Source organism: Anolis sagrei, chromosome 3 (genome assembly GCF_037176765.1).
Source record: "Anolis sagrei isolate rAnoSag1 chromosome 3, rAnoSag1.mat, whole genome shotgun sequence".
Classification (NCBI taxonomy): domain Eukaryota; kingdom Metazoa; phylum Chordata; class Lepidosauria; order Squamata; family Dactyloidae; genus Anolis; species Anolis sagrei.
Window position 1 is genome coordinate 243,195,509 of NC_090023.1, and position 14,675 is coordinate 243,210,183.

The 14,675-nt window shown below is 42.3% G+C and overlaps 1 protein-coding gene across 1 annotated transcript in view; it reads right to left on the reverse strand.

Moving 5' to 3' along the window:
* GPR149 (G protein-coupled receptor 149) overlaps positions 1-3,178 on the reverse strand; it is a 44,299-nt gene extending 41,121 nt beyond the window's left edge. The window contains exon 1 of the mRNA XM_060767673.2: positions 1,543-3,178. Coding sequence (XP_060623656.2) covers positions 1,543-2,493 — 951 coding nt within the window. The 5' untranslated portion in view covers positions 2,494-3,178. The remainder of the gene's footprint in view (positions 1-1,542) is intronic.
* Between the last annotated feature and the right edge of the window lie 11,497 nt (positions 3,179-14,675).

Consider the following 14,675-nt stretch of genomic DNA (forward strand, 5'->3'; position numbering starts at 1 on the left):
ACTGCATGTAAGATTTAAGGGCTTCACAGAAAATAAGATTTTGTGGAAAGGTCTGAAGAAACACTGAGAAATTTCAAGGCAGTCCAAGGCAATAGCTGGATTCACAACTGCTGCGTAACACTGAAGGTGAAATTTTTAAAATATATATATTCAAATTTCATGTAAATATAAATACAATCTGACCTATTCTCTGCATCAGCATATTTATCAAGACAGTTTTCAAGACTGCTTTCCATTTACAGAGTTTATAAGCAAACATGGTCTTTCCATTTCAGATTTACAGGCATAGACCAGTCAATGCCTGCGAGCTGAGGGTGTACTTTGTCACTGGAAAATGGAAAATACATTTTTGGCCAACCCTCTGAATAAGCACATCTAGATTGACTTAAACGTCCTAGATTTTATTTCTGTTCTTTCTGATTTTATGGTGCGTTGAAATAGACCCACCTGGGGAGCTGGGGTATAAATGGTCTCTGATTGTACCAGGAGTGGAAAGAAAATGTTCTTGGATGAGCATAACATGTATGGATCTCTAAAATGAAATCATAAAGAGCAAGAACAAAATCTGGGACTTTCTGTCTTTTAATCAATGTTGATGCAAGCACAGTCATCCTGATGACTATCTATTTTCCTGGAGAAAAATCACCCAGATCACCTGTCCAACTCCTAGGAGCCGTGGTGGCACAATGTGCTGGCTAAACTACAGATCTTAAGGTGGTGGTATGAATCCATGAGATGGAGTGAGCTCCCATCTGTCAGCTCCAGCTCAATACAGGGACATGAGAGAAGCCTCCCACAGGATGATAAAACATCCAGGAGTCCTCTGGGCAACATCCTTGCAGACTGCCAATTCTCTCACACCAGAAGTGACTTGTAATTTCTCAAGTCACTTCCAACACGATAAAAAAAAAATCCTGTTCAACTAGTTTCACTCTTGGAGTCATTCTGCAATATATACTTTATCCCCACATAGGTCAGAGACACAGTGTAACTAATCAAAATCATGATTAGGTGAGATGGTGCCAGTCACAAAAACCACATGTCCTGTAGTAGTACAACTATGGAAATGCATGAATCCATTCATACATACATATACAAATCTGTTCAGCCAAATTTGAATAATTAAATAAACCCTTTAAAAGACTAGACATTACTACAAAAACCCAATAATTTTGTGCACACCATATGCTTAAAGGGAAATTCTGATGACTAGATTTCCCAGTATGCTAAAAAAAGAACCCAGATCAGATTGACATTACTATAATGTATGAATAACTGGTGGAGATTCTGTCTAACTCCCTGTAGCTGACTTGATAACAGCAAAGGAGGAGGGAAGGGTGAAGAGAGAGAGAAAAACCAAATAAGAAAGTAACTTTTATCTTGAGTAATTGGTGTTCAACATGCAAGAGGCAAGTTTGTAAAATATACAGGAAAACACTGCTCATTTAACTTTATGTTTGGGGACCCATCATTCCAAATGTCATAAAACACTCCATAACCAGACAATTACAGAGAATAGAAAGAAATGGGGATTGTTTTTACCATCATTGGGAGCCAAAGAATGACTTTGGTCAGAGCCAGAATCAGCGAGAAGCGCTTCTGAGCAAATTCCACAGTGAAGTTTCGGCTGTGATATGGCACGTTTTGTGTGCCGTAGTGGTCTACTCGACAGCGGTCATCGAGGGGACCTTGCTGGGTTTTGGGGTCAGAATCTTGCAAATGCTTTGGGCTCTTGGTTCCTGTGTGCTCCAGAGAGAGGGACGGGGTGTGAATGCCTATTGGGGGTGACCCAGGTGAGAAATATCCTCGGGTGATTTGATGATAGTCATCGTAAAGGTGCAGCTGCTCATCTGAACACAAGAGCTGATAAATGAGAGGAATGGACAGCACGAGGAGGAGGAAGAAACACAAGGAGTAGACGATGAAAAGAAATAAGATGTAAGAACTGGTGCAGTCCATAAAGCACCCCCAAGAGGTTGTGGCATAAGTCCCCCAGCCACAGAGAGGCAGAATACAGATCAGCAAACTGACCATCCAAATGGTGAGCACCGCCCAGATCATGCTAACTGGCCTTTTGGTAGCCCTCGGGCTAGTTTCCATTTTGTTAAGACTGTAGAAGTTATATGAAACTACCAGGGAGCCCATGAGGTTGCTGGAAAAGCCCTGAAATAAGTACAGCAGCGCCGACGTGGTGCATAAGGTCGGCGGAAGCATCTCATTCAGCCACAGTTTGACCATGAAGATTGTGGCTGGCACCACGCTGACCAGATCATCCACAGTCAATGAAGTCACCAGCATGGAAAGGGTACTTTTGTTCTGCATCCTCAGCAGAGACACCAAGGAATAGATGCTGCCCAAGAACGCAGCGAAGGTAATGATGAAAGTTACACCAAAAAGGAAAAGGTTCAGAGGTTTCTGGTCTTGGGATACATCCATGATGCCTTGGCTGGGGTGGCTGGTCCCATTTAAGGAGGCATTGCTCTGTGAGACCATCCTTATGTTGTCTTCTTGTCGATTGGAAGAGTTTTCATCTGTGGCTTGAATGAGTTCCTCACAGTGAATTTGTGGTCCTTGTTGTGTGCCTTCAAGCCATTTCCAACCTTATAAGGTGACCCTATCCCAGGATTTTCGACATTTGCTCTCCACCAATTGTATTCTTTGCGATTTCCCTGCTCCTCAGAAGACCTTCAAGTCCGCCGGGCGCATGAGAGAGCAGAGCAAGCATACTTTGAAGGAAGGAAAACACCCACATCCCTGTGTGTGGACGTCACCCAGCCATCGATGCTGAAGCAGAACAAGAGGAGCCAAAGTGTTTCCTCTCCCCTCCAATGCCACCTTGATCCCAGGGCTTGGCTGGTCCTCCCGGGGAGATCCAGAAGGACTCGGAGAAAGTCCAGCTCTCCAAGCAAGGTGTCTCTCTCGGCGGCAAGGCAAGGAAGGAGCGGCTCCGGCCAGGTGCTGGGAAGGAAGGCAAGGGGGAAGGAAAGAAGGCAGGGCGGGGAGGAAAGCAGGACGCGCGGCTCTTTCTTGGGTTCGCTCTGCGCTGTTCAGAAACTGCAGGAGGGAGGAGTCAGGGAGGCAGCCGGAGAGCAGCAGCCCAGCCCCGGCTTCTCTGGCCAGAGCGACTCCCTCCTGCGCCCCGAGAGCCAAGAAGAGACGGAGAAGAAGCGCCCGGAGAAGAAGCCACGCCTCTGGGGCTGGCGCTCACAGCCAAGCCCAGCACCCAGGAGGAGCCCTGCCCGTCCTTTCCCCTCCTGGGACGGCTCTCCTGCTGCTGCCCACGACAAGGGGCAAACCCCACGGCTCTCCTTGGGTGCCTTGCGCCCTGGCCAGAGAGGAGGCAAAGGAAGAGGGCAAGAGCCACCAGGGCGGGAGGGGCACCTGGCCTGGGCAAACTTGGGCCCTCCAGGGGTTCAACTCCCACCATTCCTAACAGCCTCTGGCCCCTTCCTTTCTCCTCTCCGTTTGCCCAGGCCTGCTCTACAATGAAGGCAGTTTGGCATCACTTTAGCCTCCAAGGATCAATAATACTATACAATACCGACTACTTCTGACTACTTCAACCAGAGAAGTCAGCCATAGCAGAGCACCTGATGAACCACCCTGGACACAGCATTTTATTTGAGAACGACTTAAATCTAGAAATAGTTTTCTAAGATCTACAGAGACACTTGCTGGAACACCTCAGCAAGCGAGAGTCCAAAAGTGGCAGGCTCAAACCCAGCACCTCAATCCATGGGTGATACCAGATGAGAGACTCCCCCCTGGGCACACAGAAGACTGGGCGACTTGGAAGGCGCTGAACAGACTGCGCTCTGGCACCACGAGATGCAGAGCCAACCTGAAGAAATGGGGCTACAAAGTGGAATCCTCGACATGTGAGTGTGGAGAAGAGCAAACCACTGACCACCTGCTGCAATGCAACCTGAGCCCTGCCACATGCACAATGGAGGACTTTCTTGCAGCAACACCAGAAGCACTCCAAGTGGCCAGATACTGGTCAACGGACATCTAATCAACTACCAAACTCACAAATTTTGTATTCTGTATTTTGTATTTTTGTATTTTGTCTGTTTGTTTGCTTTGTTCTATAATATAATTGACTGGATGCTGATGACTCGATAAATAAATAAATTTGAGAACACAGAAATGCTGGACCACTCTCACAACCACCATGTCAGACTACACAGAGAAGCCCTTGGAATACACAAGAAGCATGTGAACAATTTCAACAGAAAGGAGAAAACCATGAAAATGAACAAAATCTGGCTACCAGTATTTAAAAAACTCTAAAATTACAACAGCACAACAACAGAGAGGAAACAAACAAGGACATCTAATCACCTCTCAACAAAAGTTTGCTCCAGGCACTGTCAGGCCATTATATGCTAATCAAGGTGGTCAGTTGAAACATTCACACCTAGCTCCAGCGGACAAGAGTCCTTTGTCCCACCCTGGTCATTTCACAGACATATAAACCCTTTTGCCTACTTCCAACAGACCACACTACCTCTGAGGATGCTTACCATAGATGCAGGCGAAATGTCAGGAGAGAATGCCTCTAGACCATGGCCATATAGCCCGAAAAAACCTACAACAATCTGTACAATATCCTTTGGAAATGAAGGCCACAGACCTTGTCAAACCACAACCTCCCAGATTCCGTAGCACTAAGTTAAAAGTGGTGCCAAAGTATAAAAGTGGAGGCAAAGAAAGGGCGGGTGGAGGAAAAGATCCACCAGGGAGGGAAGGGCACCTACACTCTAGAGCAGGTCTGGCCAATTTCAACTCCCACAATTCCTAACAGCCCCAGACCCCTTCCTTTCCCCCCTCTGCCACTGAAGCTGTTAGGAATTGTGAGAGATGGCATGCCTCCTCATGCCAAAGTCCATGGGTCCCAGGACAGGCAGCACCAAGGAATGGAAGGCTCTCCTTTCTAAAAAACAGAAAGTAGCATCTTACTATAGAACAGTGGTTACCAACCTTTAAAAAAAACAAGGACCACTTTGACCAGGGACCAGGATTACAAACAGTTTTTGGTCAACTTTAGATTCAGTTTGATTATTTGGGGTGCTGATTCAGAAAATGGCATTGGATACACCACATCAGCTCTAGTTTCTGATATGGAACATATGCCATCCAGTAGTCACCATCTGTTTGCCCACAGAAAACCATATTTAATAATCTAGAGCTGATGTGGTGATGGTAATCTTTTGTGGGTAGTCAGCCTCTCTCCTCCTAACAACCTGGTTGCCTCGGCACCTTAAGAGGGTTTCGCAAGACCAGTCACTCTTGTTGCCGTGTGGTTTTGAGGCAACAGTGTAGTAATGGTGAGGCTGCAGACCATATTTTCATTCTTGGGGACCACTGGTGGTCCATGGACCACATGTTGGTAACCACTGCTCTAGAAGGCTCCATATTTAATATGAAGTGAAGTTTCATTTGGCACAGATAAGCAATTTGGGCAGATAAGCAATCTGCTGCTTAGATTTGATGGTCTTTGTAGTTTCTTCCAATCCCACATTTCTATAATTCTATGACTTCATCTTCTTACTCATGTCCAAGGCAAGGATGAAAAAAATAATTTTTTTAGATCACAAAACCCATCATCCTTTACAATTGGGCATAGTGGCAGGGGTACCGGGAGGCAGAAACTCATCTAAAACAGAGGAGGGAACTCTTTAGCCTTCCAGATACTGTTGTACTCCAACTCCCATCAATGTCTTGAGCCAACTGGCTAAGAGTCCAGAAAGCTGAAAACTGTAGCTCGATAACATCTAGACTGCCATCCACCTCCACAAGTATTAATGGAGTCCTGTCTTCTCATGTTACATGCAACAGCCTCAGTTTTGATACCTTGGCTTTAGGAAGAATGCAGGCTTGACTCACTCTAGGACACATTTGTTTGCCCTTTTGGCAGTCTGCAGTGTCTGCAAAACTTTCCTCCAGCATCACATTTCAAATGAGCTGATTCTCTTCCAGCTTTCTTCGCTGTCCAACTTTTATAATCACACACAGAATTCAGAAACACAATACCACAGACAATCCTGAGTTTACTATTCAGGTATATGTCTTTACACTTGAAAAGTTTGTCTAGTTCTTTTATGGCTGTCCTTCCAAGTCTTAATCATTTCCTGACTGCAAATCAAATGTGGATCATATGGCAGTGTAGAAGGGGCCTAAGTCAAACCTATCAAAGGGGTTTCTTAGCAATATTAGCCTAGAAGAAATTTGCCATTACATTCCTCCGAGGCCAAGGGAGTGTGACTTGTTCAAGATCAGCCAGTGGGTTTCAAAATCTTGTTTGCAAAATTGTAGTTCAATGCTGAAGCACTATACCATGTTGGCTCTCTAAAAAAATTGATATACTACACATTTAAATTTTTAGATGGTACATAAAAGATAAAAATATGGATTCTAATTATCTATTCTGTTACTTGGGTGTCACAGCAAAAATAAACAAGCCCTTCCTTGCCTGTTGAGATCTGGATCACCTCTAATTAGGGTACATAATGTGAATCCTTTGAGGTTCTCTTGAGATCAGATTGTGGGTTTTCCTCTCTTTCTTTGAAATTCAACTTTATATAAATCAGTGGGTGGGTGGGGGAAGCTCCCAAGCAGATCTGGAGCTACAGAAAGATATTTGTGTACTTTCCACCCTCTTTGCCTGCAGGTGTTTTCGCCTGCTGCTCTGTAGTTTGAGAAAGCTGCATGATTAAGTCTTCATCCTGGAATTCACTCTCTGTTGATGAGCAGAGAGGAGGGAATGGAGATGCAAAATCTGGAAGGGAGTTTAGGGATGTTGGGAAGTACTTTGCATTGCCCTATACTAGCCTGGCTTTGTGCCATAGAGACAGTACCCCAAGAACAGGGAGAATGAACCTGAGATGTGGAATGCAACTCCCCATACACAGTAACTGCCTAGTTACAATCTTAGTATGCACTCCGTTTTCTAGAGGAGTGGAGTGAGGTTGAATTGAGCCTAGGGTCCAAACCAGTCTTTGTAATGGCATTTCAGCAATCTCTGATTGCGTCCTCGCTTTGGCATTTTCTTTAAAATGGTTACTTTAGGAACTACAAATGTACAGGGGACATATTCTACAGTCTTTATGCAAAATAATAAGTGGACCAAATTTGACATGATGAAATGTACTCAGTGTCTCAGAAGCCAAAGGAAGGAGCTGAGGTCGATTCTCCCTCACTATTCCTGCTGGTGCTCATTCACCTTGGAAAGGCAGGCAAGCAAATGGCAATAAGAAGGAGTAGGTTTGGAGATTCTGGAGTTGGCTGCAGCTCTCCTACTAGCAATAGCAGAGCTTTGAATGTTTGTGTTTTGTTTGCTGTATATCCTGACTTTCTCACACTATGGAAGCTAAGGTACATGGAGAATTAAAACAAATTAAGTTACAATAATATGCAGTATACAATGTGGAAAAAATAAATAGACAGGCATATTAAAATATTTGGAGCATCTTAAAATCAATATAAAAATCACACTTCATTAAAATATATTTCTGTCCCCCGTTAAAGACCAAAGGCCTATGCCAAGCTCTGTTAAGGATTAAATACACAAGCCTCCACTTTGATCCATTCTGGCAAACCTATGACCCTATGGGTGCCAGTCTGGAAATGTGCTTGTTATTTCCGACCTTGCCATCTCCCATATTCAGTAGTCTGCCAAACTTGCCTTTTAAGGTGGTTACTTCGGGACTACATTTGGGATCCCAGAAGTCCTCTGTGGATGAAATCCCTTTGTTGGTTCTAGCTAGAATAGACTCATTGTATCAATGGGATTTATGAATTACTACACGTTCATTTGCCATTCCAAACTTGATATCCTGTGTCTCGAAGCTGTATTTCAAACAGCTCCAATAGCCCCCACAATCTACCTGCGTATAAGGCTACTTTTGCATGGAAGCTGGCAAAGAGGGTATCAGATGAGGGATCTGGCATCCCCCTTTATCTTTTTGCCATACGCTTGCATCAAATGCCATTTCTGTTCTACAATCACCTGATGAATTGCAGTCATCTTAGCACAGAGTGTGCCTTTTGATAAGAATAAATGTTATATATTTAGAAGATGTCTTGGTGATCAAAGGGGTAAGCTGACAGCCCATGCTGGAGGAAATCATAACTGCAGGCAGGTGCATAATGCTATCTTTCGACCGAGCTCTCAGGCTTTCCATGCCACCAACAATTCAGTTATACGGTTTAGATGCCTGGCAAGCAGATTCAGCTCAGTAGCAAGCAGATATCTGTAGCTATGCTTGGCAAAGCAGATCAATACTTCAAAATGAATTTGGGTTTAGTCTTATATATGGCCAGACATTTTACAGAATCATCAAGCCAGAAAGGAGCAAAGGTCAGCAACATTTGTCCAATATCTGCATCAAAGTGATGACTGTATTAACTTGAATGCCCTTGCACCACTATGCCATATTGAATACATCTATTCTCCTCTGATTTTAGAAGACAAGCAGGATTGAGCCAGCTCATACTTGAGGAGGGGACTACTAGGTTTAATAGGAGGCTAGGACAAAATCCTGTCCAAAACTAAGATATGTGGTCATCAGTCAAAGTTTCCAATATTGGGTTAGAGTCACTGGTGGCTTAATTCAATATAAGAAAATATATGGGTCCTTCCAAACAGCCCATTACCCCAGAATATCAAGTCAGGACATCCCACAATAGCAACATTGAACTAGAATATATGGTGTGGACAGAGTGTGGACTCTGGTAACCCAATTCAAAGCAGATATTGTGGGATGTCCTGCCTTGATATTCTGGGATATAGGGCTGTGTGGAAGAGCCCTAAATTTCCTGTATTCTGTAGAATCCAGGGGACAGAATATAACCAGTAATAAGAAAGCCCTCTTTGTTATTATTGCAAAGGGCAGTATGGTAGTTTGGGTTCAAGTGGTCAATTATGATTCATTAGCTTTACAGTGGACCAGCACAAGAGGAAGATAAAGACTGCTACAGCTGATTGACTGGCATGGATCAATCAACCATGATTGGGGAATGGTATGTGAGTGGGGGAGGGATGAACTCTGTGTACACTTTGAAATTCGTCACAGCCCCATTGCCAAAGTATATCACTATTATCCTATTTTCTTTCTTATAACCCCCCCCCCCCTTCCATTTTGGAGTGTGGTCAGGATTTAGCAGGACTTGAAGAAAAAGAAACAGATCAGTGCTGTCATAGATTTTTTTTATCCTAACACACTCTGCTTTAGCTTCTTAATGCACAGGAGCCAATCTGACCCTATGAAATTCTGCTCAGTGGAAAGAATTATATAGATTCAGAGCAGGGAGCTCGCTGGATGATTTTGGTCTGCAGCTCCCAGCCTTCCTTATCATCCACCAAGTCACACACCCAAAGAGCTTCTGGAAATTCTCAACAACATCTGCAAGGCCTCATGATCTCCACTCCCAGTTTTGACTGCTATGTTTGCTTCAAGATACAGGACTGGGAAACGGATCTTAGACTAGGGTTGCAGAACGTTTTTGACACTTTCATAGCTACTAGCCCTCTCATTCTTCAGAAAGCCAGGAAGATTAGCCCTCTCATTCTTCAGAAAGCCAGGAAGATTAAACTCTCATTCTTCAGAAAGCCAGGAAGATTAAAGAGGTAAAATATGAAAAAAAAACCCAAGATGCTCTACCTTCACCCTATTTCATACAGAAATCCTGACTTCACGGGTGTTCAAGAACTGGCAGGAGGCTAACAGGAGTAGGCAGGTACAGAACAAGGTGGGAAGGGCTTGCTCAAAGAGAACAACCAAACTATGCATGTTGCTTTTCAGTTTCTACTATGCCATTTCATCTTGGTATGCTAGGACAGTAGATGTAGAATGGCCTCCAGGCTTCAATTCTGAACCAACAGAGGCATACTTTATAAAACACTCATATCCAGATCCACTCCTTAGACTGACCAAGTTATCTCACCTCCAGTAAAATTTCACATTTGGCAGCAAAATTTGGCAGCCACCTTGGGCAACTGAATTGGGATGTCACTGAAGGGCAGCAAATTGTTAGTTATGTTATGTATTGTCTTTTTGCTCCCACAGAAGCAAGAGATGCTTGTGAAATGTTCTCCTTCTGATAACAAAATAATAACTTGACTGACTCCGGGCATTGTACACCTCAAAGGAAGAACACTATTTGCTGCTTTGCTGATACCTTGATTTGACCTGAGACCATCATCTTATTTTCAAGTGTGTGTTTGTCTGACTTTGTTGTTGTCTTTTACTAGAACTGGTTTAGAGGTTCAGACTACTTTGGAAAGTGGTCAGGGCTTAATAGAGCGGACTGCAGTATATCATTTCTGTAATGGAACAGCATCCAGAGATGGTCAGCTTTAAATGAATTGCCATGGACAGTTTTCTCTTCCTGCCAAAATTATTAGTAGATTATTAACTCTAGTTAGATATTGAGAGTTAGATATATACGTAGCTTTCCCAACCTGGTCATATTTTCTTCTGATGTATTCTTAGGAGGAGGAGAGGAGCTGGAGCTTGACAACCTTTTGAAGTAATCCTGAACTAGATATTTTACAAAAACCATTACTTATTGTTGAATACTCCTTTTGGGGTCTAGTGCTCCACACAGTTAGGTATCATTCATCTTTATCATTCATAGATGACCTGAATTACTGAGACCAAGAGCATGCCAAATGTGTCTGGTAAATTTAGAAACAGATTTTTACTATTCTTCAGCATATTTTTGTATCTGACTGACACTCTTATTTGATCTCCAACTGATAATGACCCATGGTATTTGTGGCGCATTGCTTTACACAATTTATGACACAGAACATGGCTTAATGCCTTGGATCACTGAAATATAACCCCCCTCCCCCAAACTAATAGTATTTGAAATTGACACACAAGCTGATTCTGGTAGAACAAGGATTTGGAGAAAGCTAGGTGATGTGAAGTGGCCCCTACTACCTGGGGAGCAATTTCCACTTTCAGACCAGTAGTAGTTAAGTGCTACTAAATAAGTGCTAGCATATTTAATTGACCTCAGATGTGGGGAGACCACTAATGAAACTCTTTTCAGACTGGCATGTTACATGTGAAGAATTGAAAGTGACAGTTCAAATATTGGCAGCTCTGTTTTGTACTGTTTTAAATCTCCAATATATCTTCAGAGTTACAGAAGCTGTCATAAAGAGCTTCTGCACTTTAAAATTGACCACAATTTTTGTTTAGCCGAGGCCCTTTCCACACTCCCTTATATCCCAGGATCTGATCCCATTTTATGTATCCCAGATTATCTGGCAATGTAGACTCATAATCCAGTTCAAAGCAGATAATCTGAGATCAGATCCTTCAGTGTGTCTTCACATCTAATTTGCTGGGTGATTTTGTGTCCTCTTTTTCTGTGTGTTTGGTGGGGTCTCATCTTGCTTGTGCATGCTAGTAAAATACTCTATAAAACCAGTCTTAACATCACTATTAAGGATTAATACTAAAGATGAAAGGACAATTCAAAAAACAACCACAACAGGGATGCTGTACTTAGGCCCCTTCTACAATGTCAGATAATGCAGTTAAAAGCAGATAATATGGATTTTATACAGCTGTGTAGAAGGGTCTAAGTTTCCCAGGTCAGAAATATCTGAGGAAGAAAATCCTTTGTGATGCTGGAAAGGACAGGCCTGTTGACATCCCATTGATACCCAAGTCTAACAAACTGGGAAACACACACACACCTTTGAAGGTAGCACTTGCAGCTGAGTTTCCTCCCCATTCTTTGACAACTGCAGAAGTGAGGTAAGATTTTGAAAACGAAGAGGTAGCTGACTTACCAGATGTCTCATAGCAGATGAGTGAAGACCAGCTAAGCTCTTTTTCTTCAACAGGTTATTTCAGGATCAGAACAGAGGGACAGGGAGAGCCCTCTTCACCCATTCCCACCTTCCGCAAAAGGCAGAAGCTTAGGTCCTGAACTTTTCCACTGAAATGCAACATGAGGTTGCAATCATGGTTCTGTGAAGAACACAGCTAAATAATGTTGTTATTGAATATAATAAGAGAGCTGCTATATAAAAGGCAGATGAGTATGCCCACTTTTTGTTGAGAACAATGCCATTCTTGGCTCTCACCTTTTGTTATGTTTACCTTCTTCTTGAAGGGATTATTATTTCTGGATAGCTGGTTGGTTCATTATGAATAACTCCAAACACCTGTTTTTGCTGAATTACTTTCTTGACTTTGGATTGCACAATGGCTGCTCTATCTCTTGCTGCCCGCAACACTCCGTACCATTACTGAAACTTGGCTTTTTTGGTATTTCAGGTAAAAGAGATCATGTAGTTCCCATAACACATAATAATGGGTTATGTCCTTTTAAAGGAGATTCTCACCCTGGGATTCCTCCCTGAGACCTGGCAGTCCTAACACAAATATATAAGTGAGGAAAAAAGAAGACACAAATAACCTCAAGCATCTAAAAGGTGTAGAAGAGCATATGACCACATGTGGATAAGAAGAAACAATGGAGATCTCTAATAACACTACTTGTGCTGTGCATTAGGGAAGGGCTGCTTTAAGGGTGACAAAGCCACTATTGCTTTTAGCATCATTCTTCCAGCAGTTGCTCTAAGTTGAATAAGAGTTTTTTGATGCTGGGTCCTCTTCCTTCAAAGGCTTGTACTTGCGGCGCACCTTTACAACTTGGAGCACCTTCATAGCAATGTATCTTCCAACCATGCCTGTTATCTAGACAAAATCAAACAGTTCAAAACACCCACCTCATTGCAAAGATTCAAAGGATGTGGAGTAACAATAATGTATTTGTACTTTTTATAGAACACAGCAAAAGGTTTGTGTATAATAATTAAGCAACTACAATAACTCCCACTTTTCAAAACTCTGGGCATTTAGAAGGAAAAGAAGCAAAGAAAAAGGCAGTAAGTGGGACACTTGATGAAGCAAAGAGAACTGAGGTCCATAGATTTCAGGAGCAAATTGGAACATTTGTTGCGCCAAGTTATTTTCTTTTGTAATCAGACAACAGCTTTGCCGCTTGTACATCCTTGGGCCAATGAAGCTGATCAGCTTTTCCATTGCTTCAAACATTAAAGTTAGCATAAAGGTTAGATACTTCTACATTTGTGATAGGGAATGAATTGTTGAAGGCTTTCATGGCTGGAATCACTGGGTTGTTGTAGGTTTTCCGGGCTGTATGGCCATGTTCTAGAAGCATTCACTCCTGAAGTTTTGCCTGCATCTATGGCAGGCATCCACAGAGGTTGTAAGGCCACAAACTCTGAGGATGCCTGCCATAGATGCAGGTAAAACGTCAGGAGAGAAAGCTTCTAGAACATGGCCATACATCCCGAAAAATGTATTACAACCTGATAGGGAATGAAATTTAAGCTGTTTGGTGAGCATAATGAATATAACACATTAAGGTAATTCAAAGTAAAGCCAGTCCTCCATATCAACAGATTTAGCTATATATAAAAATGTTTTTAAAAAACGTTGATGTTGAAATTGTATACAAAGGACAGCATTTTACTACACAATTGTATACAATGAAGCTTGAGCATTCTGAATATTGGCACAGTTGCGGGGATCCTGTAACCAAACCCAAGTGGATAACAAACTTACTAGATACAGGTGTCTTTTAAAGGTAAGCCCGAAAAAATACTGCTTATAAATATAACTTTTGTGTTAACAGCTTGAATCATGGCATTCATGATCCAGGAAGCAACTGTGCAGCCCTCCAATATTGTTGAACTTCGTTTTCCAATATCCCGCACCATTGGCTTTAGTGGTTAGAACTTCTGGGAGTTGCAGTCTAAACAATAGCAGGGGAGGATGCTATACAATTCCTACCCATAACATATTTGATGAAGTCTACAAATGTTCTGGATTTCAAACTCATCTCCTCAAAATAGCCACAGGTAAATCAAGTTTGAAAGTGCTGAAAACTGGCACATGTATCCTTTTTATTCCATGTTTTGGAAAATAAACTGCTAATGTAGTTAATCCAGACTTCTAGAAAAGGTTTTCATTGGTTGGATTATTAATCTATATAATGCCACATTATTAAACTTTGTGTTTTTAAAATGCATTACAGCTGTACCCTTGGTTCGCTTCTTATTTGATAAATAAATTAGTTGGTTAGATAAAGTGCTGAGGAGCCATCCAAACATTATCAAAGACTTTTTGGGGACTTTTAAGAACTTTGACAAGAATTGATAGCAAAACTGTGTCATTTATGCTCAGTTTTATTCTGAAGACAGAATACTGCTGTTATTCCAGTGTTTGCAAAGGGATTCTATGACCCAGGGAGAACCCATTGGGCTGCATGTGCAGTAGAATAATATAGTAATGATACAGAAAGGTTCAAATGTTTAATAAGGTAGTGAAGGATCAGGAGAATATAAGTTGAGACTTCTATTTCTGGATTTGGGTTTAAAAAGCCAAATCAAAATGTGGGTGCTTTAAGAATTAATTGGCAAATATTGGGTTGCTGTGAGTTTTCTGGGTGGTATGGCCAGATCCAGAAGCGTTCTCTTCTGATGTTTCACCCACATCTATGGCAGGCATGCTCAGAGGTTATGAGGTCTGTTGGAAACTAGGAAAGTGGGATTTACATATCTGTGGAATATCCAGGGTTGTCTGTTTGAGGCAAGTGTGAATATTGCATTGCCTCAA